The sequence below is a fragment of the Saccopteryx bilineata genome, chromosome 2 (assembly GCF_036850765.1).
Source record: "Saccopteryx bilineata isolate mSacBil1 chromosome 2, mSacBil1_pri_phased_curated, whole genome shotgun sequence".
NCBI lineage: Eukaryota > Metazoa > Chordata > Mammalia > Chiroptera > Emballonuridae > Saccopteryx > Saccopteryx bilineata.
The window spans coordinates 99227864-99247515 of record NC_089491.1 but is presented as its reverse complement, the minus strand read 5'-3'; the positions used below and the strand labels follow the sequence as shown (position 1 = coordinate 99247515).

General features: G+C 55.5%; 1 protein-coding gene across 1 annotated transcript; it reads left to right on the top strand.

Moving 5' to 3' along the window:
* Nucleotides 1-663: 663 nt before the first annotated feature.
* NINJ1 (ninjurin 1) lies at nucleotides 664-11705 on the top strand. The gene is made up of 4 exons (XM_066257481.1): nucleotides 664-821; nucleotides 9022-9247; nucleotides 10071-10232; nucleotides 11183-11705. Exons 1-3 carry the CDS (start codon nucleotides 747-749, stop codon nucleotides 10223-10225), a joined length of 456 nt encoding a protein of 151 aa, XP_066113578.1. The 5' UTR covers nucleotides 664-746; the 3' UTR covers nucleotides 10226-10232; nucleotides 11183-11705.
* The last annotated feature ends 7947 nt before the right edge of the window (nucleotides 11706-19652 follow it).

The following is a 19652-nucleotide window of genomic DNA, read 5'->3' as shown; positions in this document are numbered from 1 at the left end:
AACAGGAGGATACAATGGCCCCCACCTTGGAGTACAGGCCCCTGGAGATAATGCCCGGGCTCCTCCCACCCCACCCGCATCTGGGAAACAGGGGCCAACTGAGCTAGGGCTGAAGGAGCTAACGGCTCTGGCTGACTCTACCCGCTGGGCAGACACAGAGTGCCACCCCGGGCAAGGGCGTCCAGCCTCCCCCCTGGAACACCAAGGCTGTTCCAAGGGCGGGGCAAGGTGTGGAAGAGTAGGGGATGGGAACAAGCGCACGGGAGGTCTTCCTGCCCTGTTCCCCGGGAAAGGAAGACCAAGACTCAGGTGGAGGCCCAGAGTCCGGGTGCGCAGCCGGCCCAGGGCTCGCTGTGGCAGTGGCGCCCTCTCGCCTTCCTTCATGGCGCTCCGGGCAGTTTGCGAAGTGGCCAGGTTCTTGGTCTCATTTTATGGATTAAAAGTGCCACGACCAGAAAAACAAAAAGAGTGTCCACAACCTGGGCGCAGAGCGGGACGTGCGCCCCTCAAGGCCACTTGAGACCTGGGCCTGAGGAGCCAGGACGCAGCGTGGGATGTCCACACTTAAGAGAGCGGAGTCGCTGGTGTCCCCCAGCCGGGCTTCCAGGGCGGGGCCGCCAGGGCGGGGCGGAGCCAGGGGCTGCTGCGTTTGGTGGGGCGGTCCCGGGGCGGGCACTCGCCAGGACCCGCGGCGGACGAGCGGTTGGCGCTCAGGCTGGGAGCGAGGTGGCCCCTGCGGCCGCACCATGGACTCTGTCCCCGAGGAGTACGACCTCAACGGCGACCTGCGCCCGAACTCGCCGCGCTCTCCGGACGCCTCGGTAAGCCCCCTCCCCCGCACCGCTGTGCGACCTTGGCCGGCGCCCGCCCTCTCTGGGCTTTGGGCCCGGGGCCCGGGACTTGTGGGCACCAGCCAGTTGCGCGCTGCGGCCGCCGTGCCGGAGGCAGAGTTCCCCGCACCCGGTGCGCCCCATACCTCTCCGCACGCTCAGGAGCCCTAGCGGTGCCCCCGGGCTCCGGCCACTCCCGCAGGTGAGCGGGGGCGCGGGGCGGACTGGAGGGCCATCGTCCAAACCGCGCCAAGTTGTGCCCACGCCTCCCACGCCCGGCCTTCCCTCTCCCACACCACCCTCTAACTTCCAGTCGCCTCACCTCCGCTGCGCGCTGGGGATGGGCGGAGAGTAGTACCCCAGCCGCAGGGCCCCTGGCCAGCAGGCGGCAGACGGTTACGTCACCCATGGTGACCAGGGCGACCGTACAGTCTGGTGCGTGCCCTGATGGAGAATTTCTGGCACTGTGGCCCCGCTCCTCGTACACAGTACCTGCAGGTCAAGGAGGGTGGCGGGCACCAGGCGGGCACTGGCAGTGGTCCGGCTCCTCATTAAAGTTGCTGCCCTCCGGCCCCAGGGTCCCCTCCTGCTACTGGGCAAGGCCTGAGCGTGGTCTTGTGCCACTTAAGAGGCCCAGCACTTCCCCAGCTCCTGTTTGTGAAGCAGTCCTGGACACAGCCCTTTGTGATTGGTTGACTTTGGACATTCTTTTAGTTTCTGACTCTCTGGGGAGAGAGGCAGGGCCAGTGGAATCTCTGCTGTGTGAACCTGACTTGGACAGAGACGACAGTGCCCAGGTGTGGGTGACCAGACAGGCCATATTGGAGAAGACCCTGTGGGGCAAGCGAGGCCCCAGCTGGCCTGGATGGCCTTCCATGAGCCCCTGGTCCTGCTTAGTAACCATCTCCAACCTTCTCTGTAGCAAGCCTTTCCAGGGCCCAAGCCTCCTTGCCAGCCCTCAGTAACGCCTGACAGCCCTGGGGTGGCCCAGCATGTTTGTCCTGGGTTAAAGAGGAGGGCACTGAGGACTGAGAGGAGCCCACACCTGGCCCTGCCATGGTGTTTGAACACTTTTGAGCAGAGGGCTGTGTGTGCTTGGGGAGGCTGCCTTCCTCTCTGGGCCTTCTGTGGGTAGTCTGAAAAGGGAGAACGAATGATCTCTGCCTGCCTTCAGGGAAATGGGGGGAGCTCGGCAGGTAATACACAGGGCAGGTGGGTTGGAAGTAGATTTAAAAGAGAGGGATTCTGCTCATCTCCCAACCTTGGCTGCCCCTTTGCTCCAAACCTGCTCCGCTCACCAAATCTTGGGAGCACATCATAGGCTCTGAACTGACTGGTGAGGGAGAGCACTGTACCCTGTAAGCAGAGCAGACAGAGAAGCCCCCAGTCAAAGTGCTCCACTCTCAGGGTCGGATGTGATGGCAGTGGGAGTGTGACATTGGTGCTGGGCCCTGGACTGGAGTGGGGTGCAGGTGTGGCCCCCACAATGTGGGAAAGGGCATCCCAGGCAGAGGGAACAGGGAGAGAAAGGCCCAGAGGCTGGGCCACCACGCACGCTGAGGCTGGGGAGGTGTGATGGGAGGTCAGGCCTTGGTGGGAGCTTGTGTGAGAGGGAACACATTTGTCCTGTGCTGCAGACCAGTGCGGCTAGTAACTGTCCAGGTCCTTAGTGAGAACCGGGCAGAGTGAAGAAATAAACTCAAAGAGAAAAAGGATGGGATCCGGAGGCCGCTTTGCAGCCTTTAGCTTGCAAGAGTGAGTCTTCACCCCCAAACCGCTTTATTTATAGGACAGAGTAAAGTCATTAGCAAATCAAAGAGAACTTTAAAACAAAGTCACATTTCCAAGGCAACCCAATAATTCTCCCAAGTGCAGAAAACCTTCCACCCTGCATAACATCTTAACTTCACAAAACAAAAGGTAAAAAGAAAACTGCCTCCAGCCTCTCCTAGGGACAAGGGAGATGGGACAAGGGAGATAGGACAAGTAAAAACAATCCAGCATCACAGCTAACATGGAGGTGTGGGGAAAGAGCTTAACCTTTGGCTAAGCCTTAAACTGCAAGGGCTTCACCAGCTTGCAGTCTCCAACAGTCCTGCTGTCTTCAGTCACAGACAGGGAGGCTCCTGGAGGAGTGGCCAGCCTCAAGGCCCCTCAGCTGGCCCAGGCCCACAAAACACTGCAGCCCAGCCTCTTCCCTCCCCTCCCCACCCTCAGGAGCTACCTTGCTGTGTTTGAGGGACATCGCTCTGTGCCTCAGTTTGTTTTCTGTGAAATGGGTTGGTAGCAGAGCAGCCCTCAGGGGTCATTGTGAGGACCAAAAATGTTCGTGTGTGAAGTGCAGCCATCAGCCAGGCATACTGTGTCATTACCCGCACAGGCCTTCCTTCCAGGTGGCCTGGCTGGAATCTGAGCCTCAGGCACCTGCATGAGGTTGGGAAGAAAGGCTTGCTGGGAGGAGGGATAAACCAGGACATCTATATCTTCCGGGAGTCCTGAATAGCAGGATAGGTGAGCTGTGTCCCCAGTGTGCCCCTGGCCATGGGAGGACAGCTGGGAGGCCTGGCCTTACCGTGCAACCGTGGACAAGTGCAGACACAATCCAGCCTCAATTTTCTTTTCTGTGAAGTGGGGTGGCATGGCTCACTTCCCCAAGTGACCTGGCCTAAGGAGAAGTCACATGTGTAACCAGTTGGCAAACAAGTCGCACTGGGCCAGGACAGTGGGGAGCTCCACAGATGTCCCCCTCTGTGTGCCCGAGCCCCCGTGGCCCTCGCGTAGGCCAGCCTGCCCGGGGCCCCTCTGCAAGTGAGTTGGTGTCTTCATTTAGGTCATCTCACTTGTGCTGTGGACAGGAGGAATGGTGTCAGTTATGCTGTGAAAGTGGCCCACTGGCCCTGGCCGGTTGGCTCAGTGGTAGAGCGTCGGCCTGGCGTGCAGGAGTCCCGGGTTCAATTCCCGGCTAGGGCACACAGGAGAAGCGCCCATCTGCTTCTCTACCCCTCCCCCTCTCCTTCCTCTCTGTCTCTCTCTTCTCCTCCCGCAGCCGAGGCTCCATTGGAGCAGAGCTTGGCTCTGTGGCCTCTGCCTCAGGCGCTAGAATGGCTCTGGATGCAACAGAGCAGTGCCCCAGATGGGCAGAGCATCGCCCCCTGGTGGGCATGCCGGATGGATCCCGGTTGGGCACATGCGGGAGTCTGACTGTCTCCCCATTTCCAACTTCAGAAAAAAATACAAAAAAAAAAAAAGAAAGTGGCCCACAGCTGTGTCATGCCCAGAGTGGCTTGGTTTGGGGGCCACTGTGTTCAACCCTGCAGCAGATGCTGGGATGGTGGCCAGCTGAGGACACAGCAGGGAGGTGGTGGGACAAGGTTCCTCGGGCCACATCTGGGTCATGCACAGCCTGAGCTGCTGGGGGACTTTGCTCTTCTCATTTCTGCTTTCCCAGCAGATCCCCAAGCTGACGGGGCCTGGCCAAATTCTAGGAGGTGACTCTGATGTGGCCGCAGGGTCACTGGCACTAGTGCTGAGCCTGCAGGAAGTGGGTGTGCCCAGCCCACAGCCCAGCTGCCACAGGAAACACCCCCCCCCAACCCCCACCAAACTTCCTGCGTGGAGCGGGAGACCTTTTGGCTGGCCAAGTGGGGACAGTTCAGGAAAAGTGTAGGCAGGTGTGGCCCCAGGAGGGTGCCTTCACACGGCCTGTGCAGTGGACGCAATGGTAGCTCACGCACTAGTGGGTCAAACAAGGGACACCAAAGCCCTGCCAGAGCCAGTTTGGTTCTCAGTTCCCGCCCCAGAGAGAAGGACACAAGAGCCCCCACGTACACTGGTGCTAAGTCCAAGGCTCAGCGGGCAAGCATCTGGGGCTGGACACCCAGGACCTCCAGTGCCCCTCAACTCACGTAGACCTAATTCCCAAGCTTGTTCTTTTTCTTCTTTGTTATGGGTTTGTTTTATGGTGTTACTTAATTAACTGGCATAGTTTGTTTGAGAGGCAGTCTCTCAAAGCCGTGAGGGCTGGGCGGCAAGGAGGACCATCCAGCCCTGCCTCAGAGGGCTGTGTTCTGACTGGCCACCAGTTCTCTGAGTCCTTCATTCAGTCCCCTGTCAGCCCAGTTTACAAATGTAAGGAAACTGAGGCACGGAGCTGTCCCACCTCGGGTCTTTGGTGCAGCTGGATACAGGGGTGATGGGGCGGGGGCAGCTCTGCCCAGCTCCTAGCAGGCCCGCTGGTTGACCTTATAGATTTGTTGGGGTCCTTGGTCTCTCACTCAGCCAGTATGAAAACGGGCTCTGGGAGGACAGGTGGGAGTTCCCATGTAGGTCCTTGTTCTATACTGTGCTCAGGATTCAGGGCCCATGGAAGGTTGGAGATCAAGCAGGATTAGAGGGAGTCAGTAACCAAACCCCTCAGGTTCTTCAGGGTGTCAGTGAGCCTCGGCCCTGGCCTGTCTTGTCCTGGTCTCCCAGAAGGGCAGGAGTGTGGGGGCAAGAGGCTCGGGGTGGGCCAGGCAGCCTCCTTTATGGTCCCATTCAAGTCTGGGGTGGACTGGAGCGTCCCTTGTGCCATGACCAGAACCAGGCACCCAGGTTGCCTCAGACCTGGGTTCAAGTCAAGGCCTACTTCCCCTCCGCCGAATGGAGGGTGCCCAGCAGTGTGTTCCAGGCCAAGTGGTCTGGGTCCCTACCAGCTGCCTGTGGAGAGCTGCTGCAGGGCCCTCTGTCCACAGAAGGTGGGCATTCCTGCATTGAGGCAGTCTCCCCCCCACATAAGCCTTCTTTATGGCTTTTGTGGGGAAAAATCTGGCAGTCGTGAGGTCACCCAGGTCCTGGGGCCACAGCTGAAGTTTTGGGAAGTTACGTTGGCTCCAGGAACATATTCATATTAACCAGGGTGTTTGTCCCCTGCACTGCCCAGATTGTGGCTCGGGTCTCAGTGGGGGGTTCCCAAGGTAGCTCCTGGCAGCTGGTTAGGCAGGCGGCCAGTTCAGGCCCATGGACTCTAGGCCTGCAGGAGGCGGTTTGCAAGACAGCAGCCTCCTTGGGACTCACTCGTGTCGTGGTCATCTCCAGGGCCCAGAACTCCCCTCACAGTTCAGAGCCCCCGGAGGCCTGAAGCACCAACATTGGGCCTGGGTAAAGTGGGTCACCTGGGGCCCTTCCCAGGGTGGACATAAGGCTGTGCCTCACCCTGGGAATCCCTCGGCATTGGGGACAGCATTGGGACAGATGGGCCAGGTTTGAATTCTGATCTGCCCCTCCCTCTCAGTGGCCCAGGCACCGCCCTGAGCCTCAGTCTCCCACTCTGTAGAATGGGAGAATCACACTTCCTCTCATGGTTAGTGGAGAACTTGGTGAGAGGTGGAGCCTCCCAGAGTGCGGCCCAGGGCATACAGCTGCAGAGACCGAGGCCAGCAGAGGGAGAGCACATTGTCAAGGCCCTAGAGCCATGCTGTGGCGAGCCAGACTTTGACTGGCACCCCCTGACCCCAGCCTGTGTTGCCCTTATCACTGTAAAGGTTGACTAGGAAGCTGATGGCTGAATGGGCAGGAAGCACCCTGCACCAGGAAAGGTGCACAGGCCAGGGCTCCGGGGCAGCAGCTAGACTTCCAGAGTCCCCAGGGTACCTGCTCCATGACCCCCATGCACAAGTGAGGCGCAGAGGGGGCCAGGTGTCCTGAGGTCACACAGCTGGGGCCTGGAGTATATCCTCAGCCCCCACAGGGTGACCTTTGACCCCACCCCCCTCCATGGGGCCTGAGGAGACCATGGTGTCAGCTGCCATGGCTTCTGAACCCCAGGGCCTGTGTTCACATCTCAGGACAGCCCTCACTTGTTTGGACAAGAGCTTCAGTTTACCTGTAGTGAGTGGGTACGGGGTCAGGGAAGCTCCCTGGAGGAGGACAACCAGCTGAAAAGTGAATACAATGGTAGGCTGTACCCAGGGCCCCCAGGACAGAGGACAGCAGGGGCACAGGCTCTCTGTGCTGTGGGCTCTGCCACGGACAGTGTCATTCTGAATTTGAATGTGCATGTGGCTATGTGGCTACATGGCTATAAGATGTTCAGGTGGCTCAGGAGAGCTCAGAATAGAAAAGAATTCTTCCTCCTGCCTAGAGACCACCACAGTTAGCCTGGGCATGTGCACGTGTCTGTATGCATGTTTGTTTATGCACATGTACATGTGTCTGTTATGTATATATGTGTGCATGTTTATAGAGGTATGTTAACACACGTGAGTTCCACATATATGTACACCTGTGTTATGTGTATGTATATAGGCTTATGGGTTTATGTGTGCATACACATTTGTGTGTATTTACACATGTGTACACATGTTGCTTATGCATGTGGGGGGTGTGTATGGTCATGCTTGTATGTCCGCTTATGTGTGCATGTGTGTATAAGCTCATGAGTATACGTATGTAGCCCACGGAGGGTGGGAACCCCTTACAAAGTTTTCTCCGGGGTTGGCGACTGGGATGAGCATTGCGGTGGCTTCGAGTGAGGGCACTTCGGTTTATGAAACATAGTAGCACACACACCCACTGCAGGCCAGCGCTTCCCAGATGCCACCCCCAGAGGAGCACACTCATGTGACTGGGGTGGAGCTAGGGGCAGCCTCATGTTGTAGGCACCAGAGGCCCTTAGGCAGAGGGCAGCCTGTGCCCGGACTTTGGCTGGGAGCAGCCCTGGAGGTGTGGGGGTCTGGGTCACGGCCCGCCCCACTGTGAGTGCAGCTGGAGACCTGGCGTGAGAACCCGCACAGAGAGTTGCAGGGGAGACCCGGGGGGCTTGGCCATGTATGGAACATCCCAGAGAGCTGGGGCACGGCCTGGGTCTGCACAGGAGGCCTTCCTTGTGTCCTTTGGTCTTTAATTTTAAACGAAGTGAATTTGCTACTTCAGGGCCCCTCACACCAGGGAACCTGGGCAGGTAGCTGAGCCACCCCATTCTGTGCCCATCCTCCCTCCCCTCTGGGCATGTTATTCTAGAGTCAATTTAAATTTAAAGACACACTGTAAAAGTGAGTCCCGCCCTGCTGTAGGTCAGTGTTTTCCAGGGTGACATCTGCAGCTGCAGAAGGTGGAGGTGGACTGAGCACCATCCGGCCTCTCCCAGCACCCGCCTCCTAGTCTCCATCTTTCATGAGTCTAGAAACAGGATCTCCTGGGTGGCCCCAGGAGGCCACCTGCTGACTGGTCCCCAGGAGGCCACCATTCCAGCCTGGCAGCTCAGGGGCTCCTGTGGACAAAAGGCCAGGCCCAGGGGCTCAGATTTGCCCTGGTTAGTGGGGAGGGGCAGTCAGGGGCAGTTTGAAGTCATAGCATGTTGGGGACCTGGGAGTGGCAGGGGACCTGCCCCGAGACTGGGTGTTCTCAGGCAGAGGTGAGGGAAGAGGGACAGGACTCACTCTGTGTCTGTTTGATGGACAGGAACGTGAACACAGGGCATGAGCAGGGACTGCTCTGCGCAGGTGCCGTCTGTCCCAGGGGAAGTAAATGAAGGGGCGGGAGCAAGCGTGTAGAGGGCCGGGATGGTGGTGACAGTGTCACACCTGTAGGCTCCACACTCTTCAGGTTGTCTACATTAAATACATAGCCTTAATAAAGAGGTTTAAAATTTTGTTAATAAAAATTAAGGAAGGTATAAGAGCTGCAGCGTAGGATGCAAGGCATCCACGTTTTGTGCCCTGCTCAGCTGGGAGGCCTGTTTCATAGCTGGGCAAGGGTGCAGGGAGCGGGATCCAGCTCCCACCCCGAAAGTCACTTCTGCCCTGGTGCCAAACATCCGCCCAGATCTGGCAGAGAGGGTAGGCCAGGGCACCACGGGCAGGGTCATCCAGGAAAGGCTGCCAGACTCCACCCCAGTGCGTGGAGGTATTCTCTAGTGGTAGTTTCCGTTCTGAAACCAGAATGTGCTGGAGTAGTACTTGTGTTTCCTTTCTCTTCCAGGACTTGATTCCTGGGGAGGGTCTTGCAGGGCTGTGCAGCCTTCTCTGGGCCCCTTGTTCCGTTAATAAGCACTTCCCTCTCGAGCCTCGTCTGGGCCAACAACTGCAGGCCATTAGCCCCCACTTCCCTGCCAGTTCTGGGGAGGAGACCTGGGTAGCGGCTTGGGGTGGCTCAGGCCTGCAGCCCCTGCCTCCTCCCTGCCACCCATCAGCTGACTGCCCCTTCCCCACAGCCACCCCGCTGGGGCAGGAACCGGCCCATCAACGTGAATCATTATGCTAACAAGAAAAGTGCAGCGGAGAGCATGCTGGACATCGCCCTGCTGATGGCCAACGCCTCCCAGCTGAAGGCCGTCATCGACCAGGGCCCCAGCTTCGGCTTCTTCGTCCCCCTGGTGGTCCTCATCTCCATCTCCCTTGTGCTGCAGATCTGCGTGGGCGTGCTGCTCATCATCCTGGGTATGTGCCCAGACAGGGTCCCCACAGTGAGCGGGCCTTGGGGCAGCCCTGCCCCAGGATTGGCTGGCTCTGCCTGCACAGCTCCTCGCATAGGGTGCTTACCCTCTGACACTCTCTGAGCGTGGAGCCCTCACAGAGCTGCACAGGGGAAGGGGAGGCAGGGGGGTCCTCACTTGGCTAGGAAGTCCAGGATGTGGTCCCCAGAGAACTACCGCTGGGTCTCTGTCCTTCCATCCACCCTGGCTGAGGATGCTGGGAAATATCATAAACACACTAAGAGTTGACACATATCGGGTGCCCACCATGTATCCTCTAGTTCTTACAATGGTCTACAGGGACTAACTGCTGGTCCTTTTTTGCCAGGACATCTGTCTGCCCAGGTGAAGGTCAGGGCAAGGAGCAGCAAGGTCCCCAGGGTTGCCTTGACCTCCTGGCTGTGTGACCTCAGGCAGGTTGCTTGACCTCCTGGCTTCAGTTTCCCTGCCTGTCAAGTGGGCATAAAGCGGCCTTGGGTGCATGTGAGGGTTGCTAGGTTACCACGCAGAGGACACTCAGGAAGGTGCTTGCCTGTGTGTGCTCAGCACATCCTGCCTTAAAATCCAAACTGGGGCCTTGGGTTGGTACCGCACCCTCTGTGGCCACAAATGTCAGGCCCCTCCAAGCTTCTGTCCTGTCACCTTCCCAGGCCAAGCCTGTTGTCCGTAGTGTATTAAAACAGGTACGTCCCTCTGGAGGACAGAAGTGGGCCCTGCAGCGTCACTCCGCCCCAGCTCTGGGCCCCGTTCAGGCAGCCGCGGCAGTGTCCACACCCTCTTGCCCACAGTCAGGTATGACCTCAACAACCCAGCCAAGCACGCCAAGCTGGACTTCCTCAACAACCTGGCCACCGGCCTGGTCTTCATTATCGTTGTGGTCAACATCTTCATCACTGCCTTTGGCGTCCAGAAGCCCACAATGGACATGGCACCTCAGCAGTAGGGCTCAGGTGAGTGAGTCGTGAGGGTCAGGCCAGGCACTGTACTCCACCACAAGCCTGCTCTCAGACCCTGCTGGCCGCTGACCCATGAGTAGGCTGGGGACCTTTCATGCAGAGTGCCCTGACCTCGTGCCTGCCCCTGCCTGGGCCTTGTGGGGTGGGCGCCCCGGCTGTACATTCCCATACCACACTCCACCTTCATCCATGCTCAGAGAGGCTGAGCACCTGCCAAAGTCACCCTGCTAGGAAACAGGAGCCAAGGGAGGCCAGGTGACCCTTATAACACGCTCAATGAAGGACCCCCTACTGTGTGCAGCCAGGGGTGCTGAGACACAGGCACCCTTAGTGTTTGTTGCACAGGCAGATACAGGTTAGCAGAATTCAATACTTTGCTAAGTTTGATGTCAGCAATTAGGTTATAAGGATACAAGTGTCCTGCATTTGGAACCCTGGCCAGGGCTACTCACCACAGGTCCATGTGACCTGGGGCCCAGTGGTCATGACTCAGGCCTGTCTCAGAGGAAGCGTGGACACCACTAACAGACAGCTCTCTACCACCAGGGATACCCCAGGGCAGAATGGGAACCCCACAAAACCATCTGCAGGCCAGCATGGTCCCGCACTCATGGCATGGTGATTAGACCATTTATTAACCATCCATTGTATGCCCCACACACAGCCCCGACCCTCCCAAGCATCAGCCCATGGCACGAGTCCCCAACAGTTCCTGCTCTCTGGGGTCCCCTGTCAGAGTGTGCTGGGACCAGGGCTTTAAATCCTATAATAACCCAGGAGGGGAAACTGAGGCTTGCCCAGGTGAGAATTGGGCCCTTTTGGAGTTGGAGAGGTCCCAACATTTGTGGGCTGGTTGTTGGACACACCGTCAAGGCTGGGTCACCAGGATGGCACCAGGTTGCCTCTGGCCTGGACAGGCCTCACACCTCTCCTCTCCTTTGCAGATGTCCCAGATTGTGCCTGGCTGCAGCCACACAGACCCCAGAAGTTGCCTTACCCATGGGGCCCACCTGCCTGCGTACGGCACTCTTTGAAACTACCAGAGCCCAGCAGTGGACTGGAGGACACACAGGCCAGTGTGAAGCCTGCTCCGTCCTTGGCTTCTCCTCCTCATAGAGCAGTGGGCAGTAAGGCCCAGAGGGCAGAACTGGAGACCCCCAAGAAGGCTCATGGCCATCACAGACACGCAGCAGGACAGAAGATGGGCAGCAAGGGGCCAGGGCCAGCCTCAGCCTCAGGACATTTCCAGAGGGATGAGATGCCTCTTCTCAGTCAATGTACCCCCTGTGGGACCGGTGGTCTCGGCCATTCCCGACCCAGGACACTGGACCACCAGCTCCTCCCTTGGCCTGGCACTGTGGCCGTGGGCCCGGTGCACACCTTCCACCAGCAGTTACTGGTGGAGTCGGGTCCGAGCCCCACTTTTCTAAGCACAATGACCAATAAAACAGATGTTCCTACTGTGCAGCCTTTAGCACTGTTCTCCGTCCCACCCACGGCAGGCACGGGGACATAGTTTGCACCCCAGGTGCCCCCTCAGAACTGTGGGGTTGGACAGCTCCTTGGCACCGGACCTCCAGGTCAGGTTTTCAGGCAGAGACCGGGGTCTTGGGTCTCCAGTGCCCCAGTGTCTTACTGTTTTACTTGGCGCGCAGAAGAATGGTTCAAAGAGCTCCCAGTAGCCCAGGCCCAGAGACTGCATGGCAGGCAGTCCCACAGATCATCATTTACTCCATGGGGGCCTGCCCACAGGTGTCACCCCCTCACCCCGATCCCTGGGGCTCCCAGGAGTGACATACACACTGTGCCAACTCAGAAACTTCAGCAGCAAGCTCCCAGGAGTGGGCTCACTGACCTGACCACACGTGATGACCAGGTCAGAAAACCAGCTTTGACACAACAGTACCGTCTCCACGGCGGACCTGTCCACGTGTTGCCAACCTTCCCAGTGCTCATTTGTAGCAAGACAGCAAACCCCAAGGTCCAGCCCTGGCTCTGGTTCGAGGGCTCCCAGGCATTGCCTTAGATCTGGTTCAGGTGGGGCATTATTCAAGTGACTGGCCCAGGATGCCTGTGTCAGGGCTGGGGGTGTGTGACTGGTCCCCATGTCAACTTTGTGGGCATTTGGTGTCAGAAGCCAAGACTTGACTCTCTGCAGGGATTGGGGGACAAGTGGTAGGCAGGGCGACCTTGCATAGGAGCTCCCTCCATTAGCATCTCCAAACGTCACCCCTACTGTCCTCGGGCACTCGGCCTGATGATGACTACTAACCACTCCCTCATGGAAAGTTCCAGCACTCTCACTGTTTCTTGCAGCCTGTTCACTACTCGTCTTCCCTCCATACTCACAGTTGTGACCCACCCAACGTGGTGCCCAGCACTGCCCTTCAGTCATGCCTAATGGGCCAAGGAGAGTAGGGCTGGCGCTGGGTAGGCTGAGACCCTGCTGAGGGCCAGATGCCACCTAGGGGGCCAGCCTGCCTCAGAGGTCCTTACCTCACCTGGCTGGAGTCCCAGCTCCCTCCATTCTCCCCTCGAGGCCCTCAGGGCCTGAGCCCTCACTCTCTGCCCCTTTGCCCCTCCACTATGACCCTGCTGCTGCCCCACCCCCTCATCTCCTTGAGGTGGCAGGCCTGGCCTCATCTGGTACCTTCCAGGTGCCTGGGATACCTGGGAGCTGCTGTGGCCTTTGCCCTCCCTTTCCCCGTCACTTTTCCCTGCCACCACCTGAGCCTGAGGTGGCTTCAACGCCTTGTTCCCTTAAGATAATCAGGTGACACTGCCATCTGGTCAGTGGGGCTGGAAGATCATCTTGGCACAAAGTGATGAACAGAAGTGGGTGAGACACCCAGTCCCAGGCTTTGCCTGAAAATACTCCAGGAATAAGCATAGGGACTGCAGAGTGGGGCCACAGCGTGGCCCTGCTCTGGGGAGCGTCTGAATGTCCCACAAAGGCTTTTTAAAGGTGATACCCTGTGGGATGAGGTCCAGGAAGGAGCATGTGAGCAGAGCAGGCAGTGGTGGACACATTCTGGCTGTGCGGTGACCGGGCCCTGGGGGGTGAGGAGGTTTCCAGACTCACATCTCCTCTCCTGCTGATTGATCACTGTGAGCATGTCTTACCTCCCCCTCTCGCTTTTGACAGGAAGCAGCAGGTGTCAGGCTCCCAGCTATGAACTGTCCCGGCCATGGGCCCGGTTTCATCCCTTTTGCTTCCTGTCCCTGGCCATCCAGTGTGTCCAGGACAGTTCGGGCCCACTCTCACAGACACAGCTGTACCCAGGGCCTGGCACAAGCGAGTGCTACCCACACCTTGTTCCTGAGGTGGCCTGAAGCAGCCTGTGGCCTGCAGTGTGGCTGGCCAACAGCCACGCAGGACGGCTGCCGGCCTGTGTGCTGATCTTAGGAGGCAGCACCTCCAACATGACCAACAGATGGCATGGTTCCTCTTCGCCCGGGACCAGAAGTCTGCCCAGATGGGTGGATTGAGTACTGCGCCACCAAGTCAGGCTGGCTTCCACGGTGCTGGGGACAATGGGGACAGGTAGGGGTGTGCTTCCCACCCCCACCACCCCCATCCCAAGGTGCCTCCACCAGGCACACATGACAGCCTCACATTTCCCCACCCACTATCTCCCACATTCAAAACTCAATAGCCACTTTGGCCCTTAGACCCTCACTCCAGCCTTGGAACATGCTGTCACTTTCTGAGGACAGTGCTGAGGCCTGAGGTCCTCCCCATAAACCCTCTGACCCCCTCTACTGGTCACTGTCACAGGGAGCCATTGGGGTTTACTGGGCCTTTAGTGCTGTGGGCAGGCCTCACTGACCACCATGTCCCTATAGCTGGTGTCGGAGCCCCACCCATAACTTGCCGCACTGGTCCAAGATCAGGGCTCCACCCCAAGAAGGAATGTCCTGCCCCTCTCTCCCCAAGGGCAGAGGGGCTCTGCCTGAGATTGGAAAGGTGGGCCCCCAATCATGCCTGTGATTCTACTTACTTACAGGACCTTGGTCTGGTCCAATTGGATGCCACCAGCCATAGTCTGTGTCCTTGACACTGTGTCCAGCATACAGGATGTGCTCAGTAAACATCGACAGCATTTGCTCACTCATCCATGTGTGAGCCCAGAGAGCAGTGCAGAGCAAAGCCAGCCCCACAAGAGTGAAAACGCAACGGCACTTCCTGGACCCTAACACCCTACACCTGCCTGTCTCTCCCCTGTGCCCCACCCCGAAGCTCAGCTCTGTCCTCCTGGGGAACATCATAGACCTCAAGAGTGAGCAAGAGGCTTAAGGAGCAAGGAAGGCACATGCAGGGTTTGGGGGGGACGTCATGGAGGGACACACATAGAGAAGGGGTTTTGGGGAGGTCTTAAGAGCCATGCTTGATGCCCAGCAACAGGAGACAGCCTTGTGGAGGTATAAGTCCTGAGGCCTTGTGACCAGGGCCTGGCCAAGGTGGTCGGGTGGGGGAGAGAGTCTTCATGTGGAGCTTGAGTGGGATGCTGAACGAGACAGGCCAGGGGCATTGTGTGCTTCACCTCATGGCTCAGGTCCCCTGCATGCCTCCCAGGACACTAGTTTATTCCTGCCCGGCTCAAACCCCATGTGTGTCCTCTAGGTCTGGTTCACTCTGCAGGCTTCCCTGTCCTGGCGCTTCATTCTCACTGTCCACACCTGAGACCCTAGCCCACTTGGCAGGAGCCGAGGAAGGAGAAGAGAGAAGATAGGTTAGGCCTCCCACCTTGTCCCCGGGAGTGAAAGCCAGACTGGGTGGGGCCAGTAGACTGAGAAGGTGGCCATTGGCTCCCACACCTGTCATGTCATACCCACACCTGTTTGCCTCTGCCTCCTCCCTCCTTCAGGTGCCTCCCACAGGCCTTTCATTGACTTTAATCCCTCTTTCTTTGTGGTATTACTTTTAAAAATCAGGGAGCTAAATGTTTTGTTTTCTTGTCTTTCAAGTATTGATTTCAGGAGGGAACTAACTAAGGCTGCTAGATCTGTGTGGCATGAGGAAGCTGACCCAGGGCAGCAGGGCCCCTCCCTAGACCCCGCTTCTGCCCTTGGTTTTCTAACAGCTGGGAGATGGGGCTCAGTCCTGCCTCCAGGTGGGATAAAAATCAGAGTCCCAGTGCTGAGGGAGGGCCTCCAATCCCTGAGGGGTCCCCTTCTTGTCCCTACTATATAGGTGAGCTGACCTAGGCTCCAGCAGTCATTCTGGGAACAGGACATGCCCACCCAGCTCTTCATCTCCTTCCAAGCCCAACCCTTCACAGAGGTTTGTGCAGACGTTTGGGGAGATACATGGCTCTTTTTTTTTCTTTTTTTTTTACAGGGACAGAGTCAGAGAAAGGGATAGATAGGGACAGACAGACAGGAACGGAGAGAGATGAGAAGCATCAATCATCAGTTTTTCGTTGCGATACCTTAGTTGTTCATTCATTGCTTTCTCATATGTGCCTTGACCATGGGCCTTCAGCAGACCAAGTAACCCCTTGCTCAAGCCAGCGACCTTGGGTCCAAGCTGGTGAGCTTTTTGCTCAAACCAGATGAGCCCGCGCTCAAGCTGGTGACCTCGGGGTCTTGAACCTGGGTCTTCCGCATCCCAGTCTGACGCTCTATCCACTGCGCCACCACATGGTCAGGCAGCATGTCTCCTTCTGAGCTCTGCCTGCCTCAAAGCACTGACTCAGTAGGAACTATAAATACGAACCCCTATTTCAGCAGTGTCAGCACCCCCCACCTGAACCCTGTGATTGCAGAGTCAACACCACCCTCTTGCCAAGGGGAACCTTGTGTTGTGCAAGATGCAGCTGCATTTTGGGCTCTGAAAACAAGAGCTTGTGTCTTACACAGCTTATAACCATCTCTTCTGGACAGAGCCACTGGGACCCAAACTCCCTTCCCCACAGGAACATCCATTAATGAGACATATGCCCCTCCTTCATTGTATGCACTCCCAACAACCACACCAACTCCATACCTGATCAACTCTTCACACTGTCAACCGATGGTCAGTGGTCTATGGTTGACCATCAATTCAACACCAATAGGAATCCCCAATTTGGGGCACAGTGAAGAAGGAAACTTTATTCAGTACAAACAGCTCAATTGTGATACAGAACAGCTGTGGAACAGCTCAGTCGTGTTATAGCTCAATCATGAGGGATGGTTGTGAGGCCCTGGGGTGAGGAGGCCCTGAGGAATAAAGCTCTGCTCTTCTCTTCTCTGCTCTTTAATGTTTCACCTTTGGTATTTCAGCTCCAGCCAGGGAAAAGCAGTCTTCAGTTAAATGGAAAAGTATACTCTCTGAGCCAAAGGGGACCTGACTTATATAGACAGAAGTCCTGCTTCTGGTCCCTGATCTGCCCATCCTTATGCAAATGAGGACTCCAAATCCTTATAGTTTGATTGGTCCAAAAATCACTATCTTGATTGGTCAGAATGAAGCTGCTCCGATTGGTCAGTGAAGATGCCGGTGGGGAATATAGATGTGCAGATCCAATTGGATAGGACAAGCTTCCATCCTATTGGTTAAAATACAATTTCAGGAATTTCTTTATAAGGGCGGACTCCCATGGCAGGAACAGGGTGCAGGTGGGCAGTTCAGTGTGGGAGGCAGGCAGTTCAATGCAGGCTTTACCCTAAAGTAGTTTTCAAGAGGCCTTGTATATAAATGGCTACTAGGCTCTGTTTTTTAAATTTGAGCCCAGTTAGGCATCAGCCTCTTAGTATCTTCTTTCTCAAGGTCCACAAAACCCTCCTCAAACCCTCCCTCATAACTTTCATCACACCCTGCTACACCACCCTAACTCCCTCCTTCACCCACGCATCGTTACGTACACCCTCCCTAACTCCTGCCCTCACAACTTCCCTCATCCATTCCCTCCCTCACAACATCCCTCACAATTTTCCTCACATACCTCCTCCTCATACACCTTTGGTAATGAGAGAGCTCTCCCCACCCAAGCAACCTTCCCAAGCCTCTACACAGCTCTGGAGGGGGGAAGGACATCCCAACACTGTTGTAGTCATGAAGAGCTACAGTCACGAGTCCCTAAAGGACATTAGCAGATTTCATCATTGTGTGAATATCACAGGGTGTACTTTCACAAACCAGGATGCTACAACCTGCTACATGCCAAGGCTCTATGGCAAAACTGTGTTTTTCAATAAAAGTCTGTAATCTTTGGGTCTATACTCTTCATACATCAGGATGGTTAATCGTTTCATGCACCCGCACAAAATTTCTGGCAGATAGGCACTGGTCCACAGGCGGGTGGTTGAAAATCACTAGCTGGCCTATTGCTCCTAGGCTACATACCTGCACAGCATGTTACTGTACTGAATAATGTAGGCAACTGTAATAAAATGGTATTTGTGTCTAAACATAGAATAGGTACAGTAAAAATATGGTATGAAAGATAAAAATGGCACACCAGGATAGAGCACTTACCATGCACGGTGTTGCTCTGGGTAAATCAGTGAGTGGGTGATGAGTTAATGTGTGCACACTACTGCAGACTCTATATATACTGTACAACCAGCCTACACTAAATTTATAAAAAATGATTTTCTTTCTCCAGTAAATGTCAAATTTAGCTTACCATAACATTTTTACTTTATAAACTTAAAAAAATTAATTATAATTTTATTTATTTATTTATTTATTTATTTATTTATTTTGAATGAGAAAGAGACAGGAGGGGAGAAAGGGTGAGAAGCAACTCATAGCTGCTTTTGCTTTAGTTGTGCATTGATGGCTTCTCATATGTGCTTTGACCTGAGTGTGCCAGTGTTCCCTTGCTCAAGCCAGCAACTTTGGGCTTTTCATACCAGTAAACTTCAGGCTCAAGCTCGGCAGCTTTGGAATTGTGTGAGTGATCTCCCACTCAAGCCAGTGACCTCGGGGTTTTGAACCTGCGACCTCAGTGTTCCTGGTGGATGTTTTATCCACTGTGCTACCACCCATCAGGCTTTACTATTTTTTAACTTTTTGACTCATTTGTAGAAACACTTAACTTAAAACACAAACATGTTGTACAACTGTTCAAACGTTTTCTTTCTTTATATCCTTGCTCTATAAGCTTTTGATATTTAAATTTTTTAAAATTTGCTTTATACTTTTTAAACTTTTTTTTTTAAGTAGGACACAAACACATACAGTAGCCTAGGCCTACATTAGGTCAGGTCATCAGTATCACTGTCTCCATCTCCACATCCTGTCCCACTGGAAGGTCTCCAGGGACATTAGGCTTGGAGCTGTCCTCTCCTATGAGAACAATCCTCTGGAACACCTCCTGAAGGACCTGCCTGAGGCTCTTCGTGAGGTCTCATTTTTCAGAACTATGTCCATGGTGGTTTGCTTCTTGCTTTCTTTTTAATCATAGATTTGCCTATAATCAGATAATGCACCATGAACATTGCTCTCTATCAATGACAACCTCTCATTGTTGGTGTCTTCAGACGTTTTAAGTCTGAGAAAGCTTCTGCTAAAAGTTCACTGAATTTTCACAGGGGTTCTTCTCCTGCAGTTTCCTTTTCTTTCGCCCCTTCTTCAGCTCTGTTTCTTTCCAGTTCCAACAACCCCCATCAGTCAATGCCTCAGGAATCACCGCTAGACCTCCTTGGTGTCACCCTTATCTGCACCCTGGTTACAGTTGTGTGGCATCTGCACCACAGACACTGATACTTGCAACCTCCTCATCCTTGGCAAACCCTTTGAAGTCATGGACGAACCTCTTTGTTTGTATTTTATTTTATTTTATTTTATTTTATTTTTTACAGAGACAGAGTCAGAGAGAGGGATAGATAGGGACAGACAGACAGGAACGAAGAGAGATGAGAAGCATCAATCATTAATTTTTCATTGCGACACCTTAGTTGTTCATTGATTGCTTTCTCATATGTGCCTTGACTGTGGAGCTTCAGCAGACTGAGTAACCCCTTGCTCAAGCCAGCGACCTTGGGTCCAAGCTGGTGAGCTTTGCTCAAACCAGATGAGCCCGCACTCAAGCTGGCAACCTCGGGGTCTTGAACCTGGGTCCTCTGCATCCAGTCAGATGCTCTATCCATTACGTCACCGCCTGGTCAGGCTTTTTTTTTTTTTCTGAAGTGAGAAGTGGGGTGTCAGGGAGACAGACTTCCACATGCGCCCTACCGGGATCTACCCTTCATGCCCATCAGGGGGCGATGCTCTGCCCATCTGGGCCTTTGCTCCATTGTAACTGGAGCCATTCTAGTGCCTAAGGCAGAGGCCATGGAGCCATCCTCAGTGCCTGGGCCAACTTTGCTCCAATGGAGCCTTGGCTGTGGGAGGGGAAGAGAGAGACAGAGAGAAAGGAGAGGAGGAAGGGTGGAGAAGCAGATGGGAGCTTCTCCTGTGTGCCCCGACCAGGAACTGAACCT